Here is a 19,172-nt window from a genome sequence, read left to right on the forward strand (position 1 = left end):
AGTTCAGCCTTGATNTGCCTCTCTTTCCCTCTATCTCAGGCCCCTGCCACAAAGCTTGTGGAGATTACTGCTGGGGGCCAAATAAGGACCAGTGTCAGATATGTGAGTGCCCAATTGTTCTGTGTCCCTCATTCTTTCTCTGCACACACACACACACACACACACACACACACACATACACATTGCTGACCTCTGTTCAACCCATCTTCCCTGTGTGTCTCAGTGACTAAGACGGTGTGCGCTCCGCAGTGTAATGGCCGCTGTTTTGGGACGAGCCCCAGGGATTGCTGTCACATAGAGTGTGCAGCGGGATGTAAAGGCCCTCTGGACATGGACTGTTTTGTGAGTACTCCATCTTTGATCACGTGAAGAGAAAGGCAGTCTATACTCTGTAGGTATTTTATTCTTCAGTAAAAAAGAAGCTGTAAAGAAGCCTTTTCCCCAAACTCCTTCACTCCTTTTATTTTACTGTTATATTCACACTTGTTAAAAGGACTTTACAATTACAAACTATGGAACGAACGAGTCTGGTTTTTCCATGCATCTACACATTTCCGTTACAGTAATACTGTGTACAATAATGTAGATTGGAAATCCCCTTGCAGACAATTGCTCACTTTGAACGCTACACCCACTTTATGTTTGTCATCAGCGTACAGCTGTGCATGCAAACTGTTTTCAAAACCCTCTTCTTTTGTTTCATCTGATATTTGAGGCAGCTGCTTAAGGAAAGACAAATGGAGATTATAATTTCAAAAATATTTCCATATTTGTAACCTCTGGTTTAGTTTATTTGACAACATAACATGTCTGCAGCCATAGCAGCTGTGAGTTTGTAGGCCTTTAGCGACCTCTGTGCCTTTAGGTAAAGGCTAACTTTTAGGATGCTATTATACAAATACATTGCAAACATGATGTTCTCTGATGTTAAGCTGATAAAGTGTTTGTTTTGTTCATCTACCTTGTTCTTTTGCAATTTGGACGGCAAATACCGCCCTTACCAATCTCTTACAATCTCTTCTCAAATGGGTCTCACATCTCATTCTGTGTGTGTGTGTGTGTGTGTGTGTGTGTGTGTGTGTGTGTGTGTGTGTGTGTGTGTGTGTGTGTGTGTGTGTGTGTGTGTGTGTGTGTGTGTGCCCGTGTAGGCATGTCGTCATTTCAACGACTCTGGAGCCTGTGTGCCCCAGTGTCCCCAGACTTTGATCTATAACAAGCAGACGTTTCAAATGGAGACCAACCCCCATGCCAAGTATCAGTATGGGTCCATCTGTGTCTCCCAGTGTCCCAGTGAGTGTTTGATACTTAACATGTTGTCTTATATGTTAACCTTCCTGATATTGCAAGCCTGAATCCTAACAGGGTTTTTTTCTTCCTCCTTGTAGCACATTTTGTGGTGGACGACAGCTCCTGTGTGAGCGTTTGTCCTCCGGGTAAGATGGAGGTGGAGCGAGAAGGCCAGAAGCAGTGTGAGCTCTGCAGCGGACTCTGTCCAAAAGGTTGACACTTAATTAATACTTTTCTACTCTGAGTTTATAGTCAGTCCTCAGAGATAATGACAGTGTTTGGTCCTCCCTGCAGTGTGTGAAGGCACTGGCGCTGAACAGAGACAGACAGTGGACTCCAGCAACATCGACAGCTTCATTAACTGCACCAAGATCCAGGGCAGCCTTCACTTCCTGGTCACAGGGATTCTTGGGTAATTTATATTTGTCCTACCTGAAGGATCTTGAAGTGTAGTGATGTACAGGTGGCTTGTTAATTTTACCTTGTTTTTATTCTTCTCAGAGATGACTTTAAAAACATCCCGCCCCTGGATGCCAAACAGTTGGAAGTGTTTCGCACCGTCAGAGAAATAACAGGTTTGTTTATACAGCGAAGATTGATGTTGTTGATAATGGATTACTAGATTCGGATACATGCAGACAAAAATGATCAAGAAAAGGAATTATCTTTCTCAACAAATTATTACGATTATTGTGATGGCATATTTACTTATCTTAAAATGCCTATATATAACATTTTCAAAGTATGTTTTAAATGTATATGTCATTATTCCCTGTTGACAATTGTTTAAAATAAATGTTAGTATAATGTCAATTTTTTATACTGCACAATATTTTAATCACAGTTAAATTCAGTCTGCTTTCTGATAAATACAGTAAACTAAACAAGTTATGGATACAATACGGCAGAATGTGTGTTGTGTTGTTTTCTATGCCTATTGCATTTATCCATCTAATTATCTGGAAGAACATCATTACAGCACATGTAAAATGCTTCTGGTGGACAAAAACAATGATATCAACCTTAATTGACCTTTTATTTTAATGCTTTCACTGTGTTTTATTGTCAGATATCCTGAACATCCAGTCGTGGCCCAAAGAACTGAATGATCTGTCCGTTTTCTCGAGTCTCACAACCATTCAAGGGAGGTCGCTCTTCAAGTAAGGCTCATTCACTAACACTGTTGTTTATTATTGTGTAAGTTGAAGATGACCAAGCAGAAGTTGGGTAAAGGACAAAAGATGAACCTGATACAACTAATAATCTGTCAACAAGAGCATTTATTTTAACGGAATAAAAGCCACAATGGTTTCATGTAACTTCAAATAAATGTTCTTTATGCCTCAGTCTGATTCTTATTCTTGTGTTCTTGCCTAAAGTGATATCTCTCTGTATTAGACATACAGTAAAGTGTGTTGCATACGCATGTGCCGTCACTACTCTCACATAACATCTACACCTCCTATCTGCTTTAATCTGCTCTCGATGTAACACCTGATGATGAGCCCTGTGCATTGTGCTAACACTTTCTAACTTCCATCTTCTCTCTTTATGCTTTGCAGCTGTGATCAGGTATGGCTCATGTGTGTGTGTGTGTGTGTGTGTGTGTGTGTGTGTGTGTGTGTGTGTGTGTGTGTGTGTGTGTGTGTGTGTGTGTGTGTGTGTGTGTGTGTGTGTGTGTGTGATCCCAATAACACTGTAATCAAAGCTGCAGTGCGACTAATTCTTTAATTTGCTCTACTTCAAATATTTCCCTGGCTGACTTCAATGTTTTATCTCTCTGATTTATTCGTGTCTCTGTCCTTCTCCATCCTCCCACCAAAGGCACTTTTCTCTGATGGTGATGCGCATCCGCACCCTTACCTCACTGGGCCTGCGCTCTCTCCGTGAGATCAGTGACGGCAGTGTGTACATCAGTCAGAATAACAACCTCTGTTTCCACCACACTGTGAACTGGACCAAGCTGTTCAGAGGCCGCAGAGTTCGAATAAACCAACTCACCAGTAACCGGCCGCTGGCAGAGTGTGGTGAGGAGAGACACTGTAGACCTGCCTATAATACAAATGAACCATCTTATCCTTTGGTATTCTTTGTGCTGAACAAACTTTGATATATACATGTACCAATCTTATTATTATACTAAAAAGGCTATACTGTTGTCATAGAAAAATAAATTCTCCAAACATTTGCTATTTAACTCTATTTTATTACGGTGTAAAAGATTTTTTGTTTTATATTAGATTTCTTGTTTTTTATATTTTATTTATGCACCATGACATCAAGTCAAATTCCTAGTATGTGCAAACCTACCTGGCAATAAACCTGTTTCTGATTCTGATCATTCTTTTGTGTGCAGTTGCAGAGGGCCATGTGTGTGACCCGCTGTGTTCAGACTCAGGGTGCTGGGGCTCGGGGCCCGACCAGTGTCTCTCCTGTAGGAACTTCAGTCGAGACGGCACGTGTGTGGGCAGCTGTAACTTTAACACTGGGTCAGTAGATATATCTATGTGTTTATATTCTTACTGATTGTGTGTTATGGTAATGAATCTGACTCTGACTTTATATATTTTTTATATTGTGTCCCCAGAGCTCCAAGGGAATTTGCTGGATCTGATGGCGAGTGTGTCGCCTGTCATCCTGAGTGTAAGCCTCAGAGGGGGAAAGACAGCTGTACTGGACCGGTAATCACTTTGTTTGATTGTAAACTGGGGCCTAGTGCCTTTATATGAATTATTCATAACCACTCATTGTGTTTTTAGGGGGCATTTTGATTTACTGTGTCTCACCACCTCAGAACCCAAACCTTAAATCAGTAACAGTAACATAAATACTGTCAGAAGATGAGCTATGTTTTGAAAAAAATGATGGCCATGTAAATTACGGAAAACTAATTTAATTTTGAACCACTTTAGACTTCTGATGCCCTTGGCACAATGTCCACCCAAATGTAAAATCTGCAACAGATCTTAACAAAATACTGTCAAAACTGTTGATTACTTCCATTAAGACTTTTTTTTCATTAATCTCTTCCACCTTTTACCCAATATATAAAAAATCATATGCAGTAATATATGGTCTAAATCGTAGTTGGAACCAATCTATAAGTACTGCACAAAAGCAGTATACTTGCAGTATACTTTGGTTCATTTCAGGCCAGAATACTCAATGACTCAATGTCCTGTTTTCCTCTGACAGGGTGCAGACCAGTGTGTGGCGTGTGCCAACCTTCGAGACGGGCCGTACTGCATGTCCTCTTGTCCCACTGGAGTGAACGATGGACAGAGAGGACTGATCTTCAAATACCCAAACAGGGAGGGTCACTGTGAACCATGTCACCACAACTGCACACAGGGGTGAGACTGGACTCAAAATATATGTTTGTATTTTATTGTGTCCACCTGTGTAACAAAATTAAAATCAATGATTTGATCTGTGACAGATGTTCAGGCCCAGGACTGAATGACTGTTTAGAGGCAGTCAGACTGGCAGTCAGCAGGTGAGTGTTTCCCCCTGCTGGTGCATATAAAACACTACACTGCAATGTGATGCATGGACTAATAACTTTACAGACTGCACACCTGAACCTTTAAGTTTAATTTTAGACTTTAATGAGACAAACCATAAAGATACTGAATATAAACAAAACTAAAAGTGGAAAATATAAATACAAAAACGGATTAATCCTCCCTACCGTACAGACCAAGGTGAAATTCGATCTGTGAAGTCCTATGCTTCTTTCAATTTGTTCTAGTAGTTGCATGAATCCTAAAGTTCATATCATTTGAGTGCTGCCAGTAAGTGAGCTTAGCTATGCCTGCAACCTTTGACCTCGTCATTGAGAAGTTGTTTGTCCTAAAAATCATGCACAAAATGAATGCAAGAACTCAAAAAGTGATGTAAATGAACACTGGATATTAGTGTAAACTACTTAGGATTTGAAAAAATGTACCCTGATAGATGTTATTTGTTTTTCACGCACTCACCACTTCTTACACATTTTTGTTTTTACTACAGTCAGTGAATAATGAATATGAATGTGAAGCCCTGTTTCTGATGTTCCGCTTGTATCCCCACTATGCGTCTCTCTCTGCTCCAGTGGTCAGATCACAGGCATAGCTCTAGGCGTGCCGGCTGGTTTGATTTTCTGCCTGGTGTTGTTTTTCCTGGGCGTGCTGTACCACCGAGGCCTGGCCATCCGCCGCAAGAGAGCCATGAGGAGATACCTGGAGAGTGGAGAGGTGAGACCATTCAACCTCATGAGCTGCCCTCACTACATGCATTTGTTACAGTGAGTGAGACAAATGAACCGTTATGTGTATTTTGGCAGAGCTTTGAGCCTCTGGGTCCTGGAGAGAAAGGTACCAAGGTTCATGCTCGCATCCTGAGGCCCTCGGAGCTGAAGAAAATCAAAGCCCTTGGCTCAGGAGTTTTTGGCATTGTGCACAAGGTATTCATTATCGTCTTTGTTTCCATGCACATACACATTTTATCCAATGATTTAAGTGCCATTACTTTATTACTACATTAAATTACTTCACATTAATTGTGCAGCTTTAATGTCCACCAAATATCTCCATTTGAGAGCATTTTGGTTTTTAGATAACATGTTATCATCTTAGATGATGATAATCAGCTCTGTTTACAATTCTTATAGTGCATATATGTATAGTTATGTAGCATAAATAATGTATTTGTGATGATTTTGTATGCACTACCGGAACCTCATAGATACACAGTTTTAATCTGAAACAGTATCAAGCTTCACCGACTCATTTGAGACTTCTTCTCCACATTTGTTTTGTGTTCTAGGGTTTTTGGACTCCTTGGGGAGAGACAGTGAAGATCCCTGTGGCCATCAAAACCATCCAGGACAGCTCGGGCCGACAGACCTTCAATGAGATTACTGATGTGAGAAGGAAAGCTTCTTGAAAGAAGTTATAACTACAGAAATAGCAATACATTTGACATTTCATTCAGAAATACAGATAAAAGATAAATATCTAAGTAAACTGTGATTTTTCACCTTGCTATGTGTTGTAGCATATGCTGTGCATGGGCAGCCTAGACCATCCCTACATTGTGAGGCTGCTGGGCATCTGTCCGGGTCCCAGTCTTCAGCTGGTGACCCAGCTCAGTGCCCAGGGGTCTTTACTGGAGCACATCAGGCAGCACAAGAACAGCCTGGACCCCCAGCGCCTGCTCAACTGGTGTGTGCAGATTGCTAAAGTGAGCTCAGCCAGAATTACAGACTTCAGACTTCAACTAAATGTTATATATAAAGATGTCAGATTATATATAGTGTATATTCGTGTCTCAGGGTATGTACTACCTGGAGGAGCACTGCATGGTCCACAGGAACCTGGCTGCCCGAAACATCCTGCTGAAGAACGACTACCAGGTCCAGATCTCTGACTACAGCGTAGCAGACCTGCTTTATCCCGACGACAAGAAATATGTCTTCACTGACACCAAGGTGGTAATGACTAATTCAGTTCAGCATACACTTTGAATTGTTAAACCCCGGTGATGTAAACAAAGCCATCTGTCTGACTTTGCAATGTGTGTCTTAATCCAGACACCCATGAAATGGATGGCACTGGAAAGCATTTTGTTTCGAAGATACACTCATCAAAGTGATGTTTGGAGTTATGGTAAGTGGCTGTGTGTCCATGTGAGTATGTGTAGTGTTAGACAGTATGTACCAATAAAACAATTTTTTGGAAGGGAGCTTTTAAATGTGACCTCTCTTCCCTGACAGGGGTGACAGTTTGGGAGATGATGTCATTTGGGGCGGAGCCGTACACATCTGTGCCTCCTCAGGAGGTGCCGAGTCTGCTGGAGAAGGGCGAACGGCTGTCACAGCCACACATCTGCACCATAGACGTCTACATGGTCATGGTGAAATGTAAGTGGGACCAGTTTGCACAAACACACAAAGACATAAATCAAGTTTCCATTCAATTGTATTACCATGACAGCTCACTGCCAAACATCAATTATCATTGTGAAAGACAATGAATGAACCTGGTTACAAAAAATGACATTTGGTAATAGAATAAAATACAAAATTAAGTAAGACATGTATTAGTAATAATAGTAATCATGTATAAGTATTGATACAATTTCAATGCAAAATAAACATTAACAAACCTACTGATACTATCAGAAAGTACATGTTTTTTTGTACATATAACTTAAATGATCTCCTTTCTTTAGGCTGGATGATTGATGAAAACATTCGGCCGACCTTCAAAGAGTTGGCCAGTGACTTTACTCGCATGGCCAGAGACCCCCCCAGATACCTGGTCATTAAGGTGAAGCTGTCACCTGCATTACTTGTACTGCTTAGTCGCACTGGCTGTTTACTAAGACCTTAAACAATTGACTTCCATTTTATTGTATAGTTGGAAGGAGAAGAGGCTGCCTTGGTAGAGAGCCATCGAAGGGAATCTGAGCGAGGGCTTCTGGATGCAGATCTGGAGGACGAAGACGAGGAGGGGCTGGAGGACGGTTTGACGACTCCTCCTCTCCAACACTCTCCATCCTGGAGTTTGTCCCGTTCACGGATTAATTCTTACAGGGTAATGAAATACACCTTAGAATTGTTATTAAGACTATTTGGGGATTATTGTTAATACATCAGAGGCAGAGGAAACCAGCACTTAACACTTTTGTTTACATTGAATTGTAGAGTGGTACCTCTCAGGCTGGACCTGTGGGATACCTGCCGATGACGCCCAGCCCTGTGGACAGCATCCGTCAGGTGATGCAGACTCACACACTCACACACTCACACACTCACACACTCACACACTCTGTAATCGCACAGGGGATTGGTGACGGGAAGATTTTTATTTTTTATTTCACTAAATGTATCTGACAGCTTTAGTTACTCTGAATTCAGATCAATAATAAAACCTCACAAATTATTATTATCAAGTGTTATTGTGTGTGATTGATCCCTTTGTGAAATTCCAAAGTATAACAAATAGTAATATTATTCGGAAAAAGGCCGTGCAGTAGTTTTACTTTTTGTACTTTGAGTGCATTCTTTTGCATGCAACTTAATATATACATTTTGAATACATGATTTTATCTTGTAACAGAGTAAAGTAAAAGCCTGGCTTCTTCTCCCACCGCTTCAGGTAATAGATATATTTAGCTCTAACTTTAAACAGCATTTTCTTCAATCAGTATTAGTGCTACACTTTGCTGATAGTCCTAAAAATCAATATTACAACCCAGCCCTGCAATAAGGTCATGGCCTCAGGAAGTAAGACTAAATGTATCATTCTGATGGTCCCACTGGTCTCATTTGAAAATAATACTATTGATTTGTACTAGCTGCTTCATCAATTATTTGCTTTTCTCTTTCAGCTGTGGCTCCAGAGGTCTCGACTGAGCTCGGTGCGGACGCTGCCGGAGAGGTCAGAGTTCAGAGGGAGAGAGGCAGCGCCGCGAGAGGAGGGGTCACAGAGCGGGAGACTTCACAGGGCCAGGTTCGGCTCCGAGAGGGGAACTCCTCGTATGTCCATCAGACAGAACAGGAAACTCTCAACAGCATCAAGCCCTTCCTCTTATAAGGTGTGGACGGCAGAGGAAGAGGAGGAGGTGGACAACTGTGGCTATGTCCTGGCTGCATCACCTGTGACCCCTGAAAGAGGTAAACTATCAGCATGCTAACTTATCATATTATCTGCTTGACTGTATTAAAAGTAAATAAATATTATCAAAAGCAATTCATAATCAAGGCTTCTTCCCCCTGACCTTTTTTCTTTGACTTATTCTGTCCTGGCTCACAGTCAGAGTGTCTCATTCTGGACGAAGAAACTCAAGACTCAAGAATGATCTGTCTCTCGTGGTGGTGAATCTCTCTCTGGAGTATGAAATAATGAGCAAAGAGTCAAGTGCTCATTCTTGCTCAAACAGCAGTGTCTTTTTACCGGAAGAAGCCACCTCTGTTGCTGTTTGTCATAAAACCTCACCTTTACCCTCACCAACCTTCATGAATCCATTACCTATAGAGAACGCAACACATGTTGAAACTCTGAAACAAGCCTCAGCTGTGACAAGTAAAAAAGTAGATGAGGATTGTGAAGCAGGTGTTGAAGAGGAAAGAGACTCCACGGAGAAACATCCACTCACGGTTCCCTCGGATAATGGCATCAGAGCAGCGGATAACAACGCAGAGGCAGCCCAAGGAGTAGGCAGGTATGAATACATGGATATCAGGCGATCTGATTCTACGGAGGCACAGGATCCAGCATGGGAGAGACGTGGGAGTCAAACATCTGCAAAGAGTGCCGCAGAGGCATCCAACCAAACAGTGGAGGTGTTGAAAAAAGAGCTTGAGGAGGAAGAGGAAGAGGAAGTGGAGGATCATAACATAAATAAACAACCTGCACTTCAGGGAAATACGAGCAGTATAGTCATGCCCAGGCCAGATGTGCTCACAGCTGGGGCAGAAATGGTGGAGGAGTATGAGGAGATGACCAGATTTGGAGCGCTGCCCAGTGGGTGGGAGCAGGCAGACTACCAGAACCTCCCAGTGAAGGGGAGAAATGTTTCTGAAGAGATGGGCAGTGGCAGGTGTGCGGGGATCGGGGGATACATCAAGGTGTGTGCTGGCATGGGGGAGCCTGGCAGTAACTCTTCATTTGACAACCCGGACTACTGGCACAGCAGACTGTTCATCAAGCCAGATGCTGTACTTACCTAATGACGTGGACTGGGACACATACTGCCGCTTGATGTTCCTTCCTGCCATAAACTTGGGTTATTTTGTTAAGTTTTTCCTGAAGAATTTGAGCATCCAACAAACTTTAAAGCTTCAAGTGATAAAAGAAATACACCACCTGTGCAACATTTCACAGTTTTATGCAGTATATAAATGTTTATGAAACCAACTGTGAGTCGGTGCAGAACCACAAAATAAAGGGAAACATGTTGTGTGCTTGAAAGTGTCTGTTGAGACTTATAAAGTTCACCTAAACGCTGTACCTGCGTATTTTTGATTAATGGATTTGTTTATTTTAGTGTACTTTACCATATGGTGCCCAGACTTACGAGACGCTGGACAGCAAATGTATGCCAAATGTGTCATGATGAGTGACTACTCATATCAAACTTTATAACAAATTAGAACATTTTAAACGTTTCAATTTCCTCAACAAAAAGTTATTATGCATGATAGTGTTGTGTGTCTTTGTTGCCATGCATTTTCTATAAATATGTTGTGACATTTTTACAAGACTTGTGAAATGTTTAGTAGGCTAGTTTGATGATGAGGACGCATTTCTGTAGAGCAGTCTTTTGTACAATTTGTTATTGCCAATATGTTTTATTATACAAATAAATAAATGCAGTAATTTTTCAAACATCAAATAAACTGTGTCATTTCATTGTGTGAGTAGTAAATTAATACAAACATCGGACATATTTATATTTGTATATAATACATTATATTATATTTACTTTTTCAAATCATTATCATGTATTACAAATAGAATAATGATTTGTACACATGTGCTCTGAATATGTACAGAGGATACAGAGGTATTTGTGATACAGATAACAGCAGAAAATGAGATGGAGGGATGTGAAAGCATCAGTTACACACTCGCGCGCGATTTGGTCGGAGGACAATCAAAGATGATCGGTGAAGTGAGAGTTCAGTGCTGCCTTTTTCCATTTCTTTTAAATGGGATCTTTCCTTATTCTGATTTTTTTCTCACATTAATTATAACATTGTCATTGTTTTTGATAAATAGGGAACAGGTCAATATTAGTGTAAATCATTAAATAATCGACTAAAACATAAGTGTCTTGGAATCATAAACACACATTGAAATCTCTTAGAATCATAAACACAAATATTATAAATATCTTAGAATCATAAATAAACATATTAATCAAAAGCTCAAAAATCAGGCATATCTTGCCTCAAAACGATGCAGAAAAACTAGTCCATGCACTTGTTACTTTAAGGCTGGATTATTGTAACTCTTTATTATCAGGGTGTACCAAGAAGTCAGTTAAATCGCTTCAGCTGATTCAAAATGCTGCAGCACGTGTACTAACCAGAGTTAGGAAAAGGGATCACATTACTCCTGTTCTGGCTGCCTTACACTGGCTCCCTGGCCTATAGAACACAGGATAGCATTTCAAATTCTTCTTCTCGCCTAAAAAAAACCTTGATGGGCAGGCGCCATCTCATTATACCCTATTGTAGGGCATTGCGTTCCAAGAATGCAGGTTATTGGTTGTTCCAATAACTCCATAATAATTCCAATAGAGTCTCTAAAAGTACAATGGGAGCCAGAGCCTTTTCTTATCAAGCTCCACATTTGTGGAATCAGCTTCCAGTTTGTGTTCGGGCGGACACCCTATCCGTTTTTAAGAGTGCTCTTAAGACCTTCCTTTTTGATAAAGCTTAGAGCTTTTGATTAGATTCAGCCCCTATAGTTTTGCTGCTATAGGTTTAGATTGTCGGGGGACACCTTACTTCTTCCTTCTCTCTGTCTATGTCTATACCTGTGTACTCTCATGTTCCGAATAACCCAGCTTCCCCAAATGTCTTTTTGGTGTCTATCTACGCCGGGATCCTGAGTCGTGGCTGATCCTGTTTCTGTGGTCCTGGATCATGAGTCCTGGATGGATATCCTCGTGGAATCATCTTCTTATTATAGACACATGCATTTCCAAACATTTGGACAACCTGTTGTTAATGTATTATCTTTTCAATTTACACACGACATCTGCACGTCTGTCCGTCCTGTGAGAGGGATCCCTCCTCTGTTGCTCTCCCTGAGGTTTCTCCCATTTTTCCCTTTAAACTGTGGGTTTTCTCTGGACGTTTTTCCTTGTACGATGTGAGGGTCTAAGGACAGAGGGTGTCATATTGTCATACTGATATTCTGTACAAACTGTGAAGTCCACTGAGACAAATGTAACATTGGTGATATTGGGCTATATAAATAAACATTGATTGATTGATTGAAAGCACATGTATGGTACATACATACTGTAACATAGTATCAGCTTGTCAATCAATGTTGCTTCTTCCATACCATAGGAATTAAGTGACTCATGTGAGTAAGTGATTAGCAAAGACTGCCATAGCCAGAAGGAAGACATTAACAGCGAGTATACTTTGCTGTTGGCTATGAATACTTGTCCATGGTTTAATTTTAAACACAGATGATGTGATTTAAAATATCACCCTTGCCTTTTCCGGGTGTAACGCGACGAGGAAGACGCTGCTATGCCGTGAACTATCTTGACGGTAAAATGTGTCTTGGGCAGCAGGCGGGATCTAGAGCTGTGCTGCTGGAGTCGGGCGGGCCGATCGGTGTGCAGCGTGGTCCGTACTGTGACTGTGACTGACTGACAACCGCCGGGCAAAAAGTTACTCTTGACTTCGCAGACAACACTGCCAACATGTCTGGAGATGACGATTCACAGGAGCAGACCATCGCTGATGACTTGGTGGTCACCAAGTATAAGATGGGGGCCGAGATTGCGAATCGTGAGTGAAATGCAGCTTTAACGCACCGTTTTGACTGTCCATAAGTATCAGGACCCGTGTGATGTTAGCTAGCAGTGTTAGCTAGCAGTGTTGGCTAGTCATACCCAGGCAGCTGCTGTGCCATGTGCCGCATCAGTACCAACTGCAGATCATATTAGATAGCGGGCCTTGTTTTAATATCAATACAGCATAACGCTTGTTATAGCTTGTAATGTTAGGTCGAGTTTTTATTTAACACAGCCCATATTTGTTAAAGGACCCTTTGCTGTCAACTTAGCCTGGTGAGCTAGCTGAGCAGCTATGTGGCTTAGCTACCTCACTAGCAAACGTTAGCTAGCTTCGACTGCTAACGTAACGGATAACAATGACAAGTATACAATTGAACAACAATATGGGCTTGTTTCAAATACTGAGTAGCCGACATTTAAATTTAAACATACAGGGCTTTCAAACTGAGATATATAAAAGTGTTATGTAACTTGAGAAACTGGAAATCTTGTTATTTTTTAAGGTGTCATTTAAAGTCAGAAGTAAGTAGTATAATCTAGCGTGAGTTAAATACCCACTACTGCCTGTCCAACTAAAATTACGTATTGAACTAAATCACATTGTACATTTTTAGTAACCAACATGAATCGCAAACGTTGCTAAACATGCTTTTATTGCTTGTGGTTCAAACAAATAGTGTTTTCAAGACCACGTGTATGCACACAACATCATTAGTGTGGAATAAATAGTTTACCTTGAAGTTGTTTTTCGTATGTGATTACAATCTTAATCCAACAAACCTAAAAGCATCAGTCTTTTGCATTTAAAGCTTAAGGCATATCAATATTTCCGATTTTTTTTTTTTAGCATTCAAAACACAAATATAACATTTTTACATTTGATTAACCCAGTTAAAAGGCATGTTAAAACACGCCTTTTCACATTGAACATCTTAACACTCAAATGTTACTCACACCTGTCAGCTGCTCTACAGTCTTTGTTTGGCAAGCCAACAGTCTAATGAACAGCTGACCTTCACCATTTAAATACACCCATAGTAAAACCTCCACGTGTTAGCCACAGTTAATCTGAACTAAACTAATGTCGGATAATTTATTTGTGTTGCTAGGAAAACACTTAACTTTAGCCTTAACATATTCAATTTTCCAATTATCCTGGTCTTTACGGAAAGAACATCATGTGGCTCACTGTATACATTTTAGTGACTGTCGGTTTTCATTCCCAGTCTGTCCTTGGACCTCTGCTAGGTTGTGGAGATTCATTCTGTAGGGTCTTTACATCAGTGTTGCATAAATGACACCGTGTGTCCTTTTTTGTATTGACATTTATCCCAGCTGACCTACTTATCTGAGGTTAAGACATCTAATTTACCGCTTGCATTATGCTGTTTCAAGCTGATGTATAGCTGTCAGACAATCTGTCAGATGTTTGTTTTCTACTTGACGTTGCTCCAGTTTAGTTGTTCACAGTGTAATGATGCTCTAATGCTGTGGACACACACAAGCCATTAATTGAACCTTGAACAGTGAGCAAGAGTCTTCTTTTAACTAACCGTGCTATGTTTCCACAGTGTGTGAGCCTGTTTAATACTGCTGAAATGATTAGGGATTAATCAAAGAAATAAAAAGAAAATATATTGTTTAGAACTGGGGGTTAGGCGAATAAACTTTTAGAAAATCTTCTTGGAAATTTCATAAATTATAATGTTTAGTGGAACAAAAATATTAATCAACTGCCCCAAACATAATCATTCAAATAAACAATAAGGCAAATAATCATCAGCTGCAGCCCATATGTACTCGCTTACTGACCTACCATTTTTACTTCATCATGTCTCCTTTTTCTCTCTCGTCCTGCAGAGGCTCTGAAGACAGTGGTCGAGGCAGCTCTGCCTGGAGTCTCTGTTCTCAGCCTGTGCCAAAAGGGAGATGCCTTTGTCATGGCAGAAACGGGGAAGATCTTCAAGAAGGAGAAAGACATGAAGAAAGGTATGTCTATTGTTTCAGTTCATCACCAGTCATCATCAATGTCTCTGTCAGCACTCCTCATTCACCCTCTTTCTCTCTCGCAGGAAGTGCTTTTCCTACTTGTGTGTCGGTTAACAACACCGTATGCCATCACTCCCCTCTGAAGAGTGACCCTGATGTCATACTGAAGGACGGAGACGTTGTCAAAATGTAAGCTTCAAAATGTCTCCCTTGTCCATCCTGTGAACTAGATACACGATAGATTATATTTGGTTTGCAGATACTTTCTCTGGCTCATGTTTTCCTGTTCTGTTTGTACACAGTGATCTGGGTGTGCACGTTGATGGCTTCATCTCAAATGTGGCTCACAGCTTCGTTGTTGGAGTGACCAAGGTTTGTCGCCAGCGTTGAATTATACGACACCATTAATGGCTAGTAAAACTTTGCTACGTGACCTCTTATATCTAACTAATAAATGTTCCTTTTGTGTCACTTCAGGAAACCCCACTGACTGGACGCAAGGCTGACGTCCTGATTGCGGCGCACCTGTGTGCTGAGGCTGCTATTCGTCTTGTTAAGCCAGGAAACAAGGTAAAACTCACCCGCCATGACCACTGACAAAAGCAACACCCTGACTTTTTTTTAATTCATCTAATAAATATCATTTCCTCTCTTCCATCAGAACTCCCAGGTCACAGACGCCTGGAACAAGATTGCAAAGTCATTCAAGTGCTCCCCTATTGAAGGTGGGTGTTTATGAACATTTGGCACCTTCAATCCTTGTGATTCCAATGGTATACATTTCCGAATGTCATTTGACCAGCTTGACTCAGCATATTCCTTCAATGTGTGCAGGGATGCTGTCCCATCAGCTCAAACAACATGTGATCGATGGGGAGAAAACAATCATCCAAAACCCAACAGACCAGCAAAAGTGAGTTCACTCAACCACTACTTCCTGTCTAACCTAACATTGAACCGGATGGGCGTTTTTAACAGTGGATGATTTGGTCCCTTTGTTTTTGTAGAAAGGACCATGAGAAGGCTGAGTTTGAAGTGCATGAGGTATATGCAGTGGATGTGCTCATCAGCACTGGAGAGGGAAAGGTGAGAGGAAACTTGGTGTAATGTGATTTGTTTCTCTTCATTTTTACAATTTCTTAAAAGCACATCTAATATAATGTTTTGCAACATAGGCAAGGGATGGAGGTCAGAGGACCACCGTCTACAAACGAGACCCCAACAAGGTATACGGCTTAAAGATGAAGACATCTCGAACATTCTTCAGTGAGATGGAGAGGCGCTTCGATACAATGCCGTTCACTCTGAGGTAGCTTCTTAAAACTAAACATCAATTATTTCACTTGAATTTTTCTTTTAAAAAACAGAAGTTTCACCCACTCATTATTCTTTTCTTTGTTTGCGTCACCAGAGCGTTTGAGGATGAAGGCAAGGCCAGGTTGGGTGTGGTGGAGTGTGCCAAACATGAGCTCCTGCAGCCTTTCAACGTGCTGCATGAGAAAGAAGGTGAGGGGAACATGAAGGGCTGTAATTAAGCGCTTAGTTGAAAAACAATCGTATACGTTTGTTTATATGGGAACAAAAGGAAGTGAAGTCTGAACGTTTCTTCGGAAATCTTTGGAAAATGTTCCTATACCTAAATCTGTCGGCCAGGGTGATTTATTATTTCCTTAACCTTCTGGCTTTGAGCAACTAGTGGTCCATACACCGAATTCGATCCTCTGGTATTTGACCTCCAAATAAATAGAAAATGGCATCCTGAAGGTAACAGGAAGTTCAGGGAAACATCAGTTCATATTAAGAGTTCCATTTAGGACATTTCTTGTTGATAAATAGAATTGCCCATAAAAGGACAAAAGAAAATGGTGAAAGCGTCCAAAAGAATTTCTCTCAGCCCAAGGTGACTTCTTCAATCGTCAGACATATTGTACTAAAGAAAATATTCAATTTCTTATCATGTAGACAAAGTATTTTCTGTCCCATGGAAAATAAAGTATAGGGGTGTCCTCAAACTGTCAGACTGTATTATATTGTATTTCTATGTCATTGGTACCTGTAGCAGTACGTGACATTGAAAGGGTTTGCTTCATTATTGTCATTCTGCAAAAGAATGAAGTCATTTGCAGTTTTTAAATTAAATAATTTTTTGAAGAGAAGCATATTCATACATTCTTCTGATTGGCAGTGTTGATAAGACTCTACCTGTCTCTTCTGATATGCAGTTCGAAGGAAAGTCATAATAAATAAGATTTCATTTTATTCTGTTAACTAACAGCACTAGTGTATTTTAATATTTGTTGTTCAAAATGTAGCATTATCAGGGAAGAACCGGGTGTTTTCCTCTTGTCTTGTCTTGTCAATGGAAAATGGGTTTGGGATGCAGAAGACTTCCCCGCAGTGACCGTAGTCTCGAGCCTGACAGTACCTGTAGGACGAAGGCATTGACTGTAGAGTTCGTTCTAGAGATATCTGTACAATTGTGTCCATGTCTTATTTTGCCCTGTGAACTGTAACTTTTAGATTTCTAAGCTTGAGTCAGACCGTTTAATGTAACTTTCAATCCCTTCTTTGTCCAGGTGAATGTGTTGCCCAGTTCAAGTTCACCGTGCTGCTCATGGCCAATGGACCTCTGCGAATCACAAACAGCCTCTTTGACCCAGACCTCTACAAGTCTGAGCATGAGGTTCAGGACGAAGAGCTGAAGGTAAAATGTGCTACATCTCAAAGCCATCATGTGTTGATGTTTTGTTTGAGGATATGAGTCATTGTTGTTTTGTTTTTTTCATTTTAAGACTTTGCTTCAAAGCTCAGCCAGCCGCAAGACTCAGAAGAAGAAGAAAAAGAAGGTGAGTTACAGGGCAGCATCAAAAAAGACTTGCTCCAAATGTTTTCCTTTATTAAATTTCTATCATTGTTAATATCTGTATCTTTTTTTCAAAGGCTACAAAGACTGTTGAGACTGCAACCGGACAGGCAATGGAGACCGAAGCTGCAGAATAAATGTGTCTAGCAGACGTGTGATGACCCAAAGAACAGACGTCATGAATCCTTCTGTCCCGGACTCCCAGCTGTCTGAGGCACTTGCGGGCATAGCCGCTGTGAATACCTCTGAATCTAACTGATGTCAGTCTGGGATGATGCTGCTCCTAAATTCTGTCACTCCACCTATAACACACACACACACACTTGTACATCCCTAGTAAATCTCATTGTCCTTGAGACAGCCTCTCCTCTTAACAGTGGACAATTCTGCTACAAAAGAGGATGTTTTGTGAAAGGGCATAATAGTCACTGGAACATTTTAACCATTCGACTCTCCTTGAGCCTTCGTCCCTTTATCCACATAACTGTAGTGAAAGATGGAAAATAAAATGAGTTTGACAGAGCGGCCAAGGATGATGAATGCACAATTCTGTGTCAGTGTATTTTGTGTGGCATTTGGATAAATTCCTTGAGGTCCTAAAACTGAAGCCATGCATTTTGAAATGAGTTTTAACTTGTCGTGGGCAGAAATGTGTAACACCTGTCTTGAACCATGAAGTTTTAAGCATGACATCATTATTATTGATTGACATTAGTCACATTAATTACTGCATTTATACTGCTCTCGCTTAGTCCGTCTACTCTAGTACATTGTGTACTCTTCTAGGAATAAACTTTAGGTTACTCTGCTAACAATTTCTCAAGCTGACAACTGAAGACCTTGTAGTTGAGCAATTTAACAAGAAAATATTTCTCAGTTGTGGATGGTCTAACTCCTGCCAAGGGTTCAGCATTCAGTTTTCTGGTGCCACCATCGAGTCTGTGTTTACATAGGAACTCCATACCTGATGATATATGGATGATTTTGTAAAACAAATCCTAGTTTCAGAGACTATTTTTGGAGACATTAAAAAGCCACCTGACATCATTTGTGTAGTTGTGTCTTTGGACTGCGTGTATTCACCTTATTATGCTGGGGAAAAATGTGTTTTTTATGATTTTGAATACTAATGATCAACCCTCAAATAAAATGAATCCTATTTCATTGCATAAATCAGTCATAAACCATAAGATTGGTACAGGGTAAAAAGGGTTATGAAATAAGTAAGGAATCATCTATTATGAACACGTTATTGGGGAATATGACCACATATACGGCATAATTAGATATGCTTTGATAAGATAATTTTGTGATATTAAAATCCTAAACTTTAAAATATACTTAAAATCTGAATCAGGATACAACAGTTTAACAACCAGCATTAACGTGTGTACTACAAACACACTGTTGGTATGAGAAAAGTCTGTAGAATGTATTTTAGACTTACTGAGGTTATGATGAAACTAAAGCTATATTCATATTGGTTTTTTGATTGAAA

The 19,172-nt window shown here is 40.5% G+C and overlaps 2 protein-coding genes across 2 annotated transcripts in view; both read left to right on the top strand.

Moving 5' to 3' along the window:
- The window catches only part of erbb3b (erb-b2 receptor tyrosine kinase 3b), an 11,248-nt gene extending 602 nt beyond the window's left edge, over positions 1–10,646 (top strand). The window contains exons 2-25 of the mRNA XM_010784521.1: positions 40–102; positions 224–342; positions 1,149–1,290; positions 1,386–1,499; positions 1,582–1,699; positions 1,789–1,862; positions 2,357–2,447; positions 3,112–3,314; positions 3,644–3,776; positions 3,875–3,968; positions 4,483–4,640; positions 4,727–4,783; positions 5,384–5,525; positions 5,615–5,734; positions 6,097–6,195; positions 6,328–6,513; positions 6,605–6,760; positions 6,863–6,938; positions 7,046–7,192; positions 7,504–7,601; positions 7,692–7,868; positions 7,979–8,050; positions 8,665–8,950; positions 9,090–10,646. Of these exons, the coding sequence (XP_010782823.1) occupies positions 40–102; positions 224–342; positions 1,149–1,290; positions 1,386–1,499; positions 1,582–1,699; positions 1,789–1,862; positions 2,357–2,447; positions 3,112–3,314; positions 3,644–3,776; positions 3,875–3,968; positions 4,483–4,640; positions 4,727–4,783; positions 5,384–5,525; positions 5,615–5,734; positions 6,097–6,195; positions 6,328–6,513; positions 6,605–6,760; positions 6,863–6,938; positions 7,046–7,192; positions 7,504–7,601; positions 7,692–7,868; positions 7,979–8,050; positions 8,665–8,950; positions 9,090–10,006 (3,842 nt within the window). The 3' untranslated portion in view covers positions 10,007–10,646. The remainder of the gene's footprint in view (positions 1–39; positions 103–223; positions 343–1,148; positions 1,291–1,385; positions 1,500–1,581; positions 1,700–1,788; positions 1,863–2,356; positions 2,448–3,111; positions 3,315–3,643; positions 3,777–3,874; positions 3,969–4,482; positions 4,641–4,726; positions 4,784–5,383; positions 5,526–5,614; positions 5,735–6,096; positions 6,196–6,327; positions 6,514–6,604; positions 6,761–6,862; positions 6,939–7,045; positions 7,193–7,503; positions 7,602–7,691; positions 7,869–7,978; positions 8,051–8,664; positions 8,951–9,089) is intronic.
- A 1,971-nt stretch (positions 10,647–12,617) lies between these two features.
- Positions 12,618–18,721, top strand: LOC104956884 (proliferation-associated protein 2G4-like). The gene is made up of 13 exons (XM_010784445.1): positions 12,618–12,814; positions 14,683–14,811; positions 14,895–15,000; positions 15,114–15,183; positions 15,289–15,381; positions 15,473–15,536; positions 15,646–15,724; positions 15,819–15,897; positions 15,987–16,120; positions 16,223–16,317; positions 17,388–17,515; positions 17,604–17,657; positions 17,752–18,721. The coding sequence occupies exons 1-13, from the start codon at positions 12,727–12,729 to the stop codon at positions 17,809–17,811; spliced, it is 1,179 nt and encodes a 392-aa protein (XP_010782747.1). The 5' UTR covers positions 12,618–12,726; the 3' UTR covers positions 17,812–18,721.
- Positions 18,722–19,172: the final 451 nt, after the last annotated feature.

This window comes from Notothenia coriiceps, unplaced genomic scaffold (assembly GCF_000735185.1).
Source record: "Notothenia coriiceps isolate Sejong01 unplaced genomic scaffold, NC01 NC01_scaffold00026421, whole genome shotgun sequence".
In the NCBI taxonomy this organism is placed as follows: domain Eukaryota; kingdom Metazoa; phylum Chordata; class Actinopteri; order Perciformes; family Nototheniidae; genus Notothenia; species Notothenia coriiceps.

Excerpts from the sequence above, each read along its gene's own strand:
- LOC104956884 (XM_010784445.1), top strand. The coding sequence starts at position 12,727 with ATGTCTGGAGATGACGATTCACAGGAGCAGACCATCGCTGATGACTTG. Across the intron at positions 16,318-17,387 it reads CGTGCTGCATGAGAAAGAAG|GTGAATGTGTTGCCCAGTTC; the intron begins GTGAGGGGAACA and ends TTCTTTGTCCAG. Across the intron at positions 17,516-17,603 it reads TTCAGGACGAAGAGCTGAAG|ACTTTGCTTCAAAGCTCAGC; the intron begins GTAAAATGTGCT and ends TTTCATTTTAAG.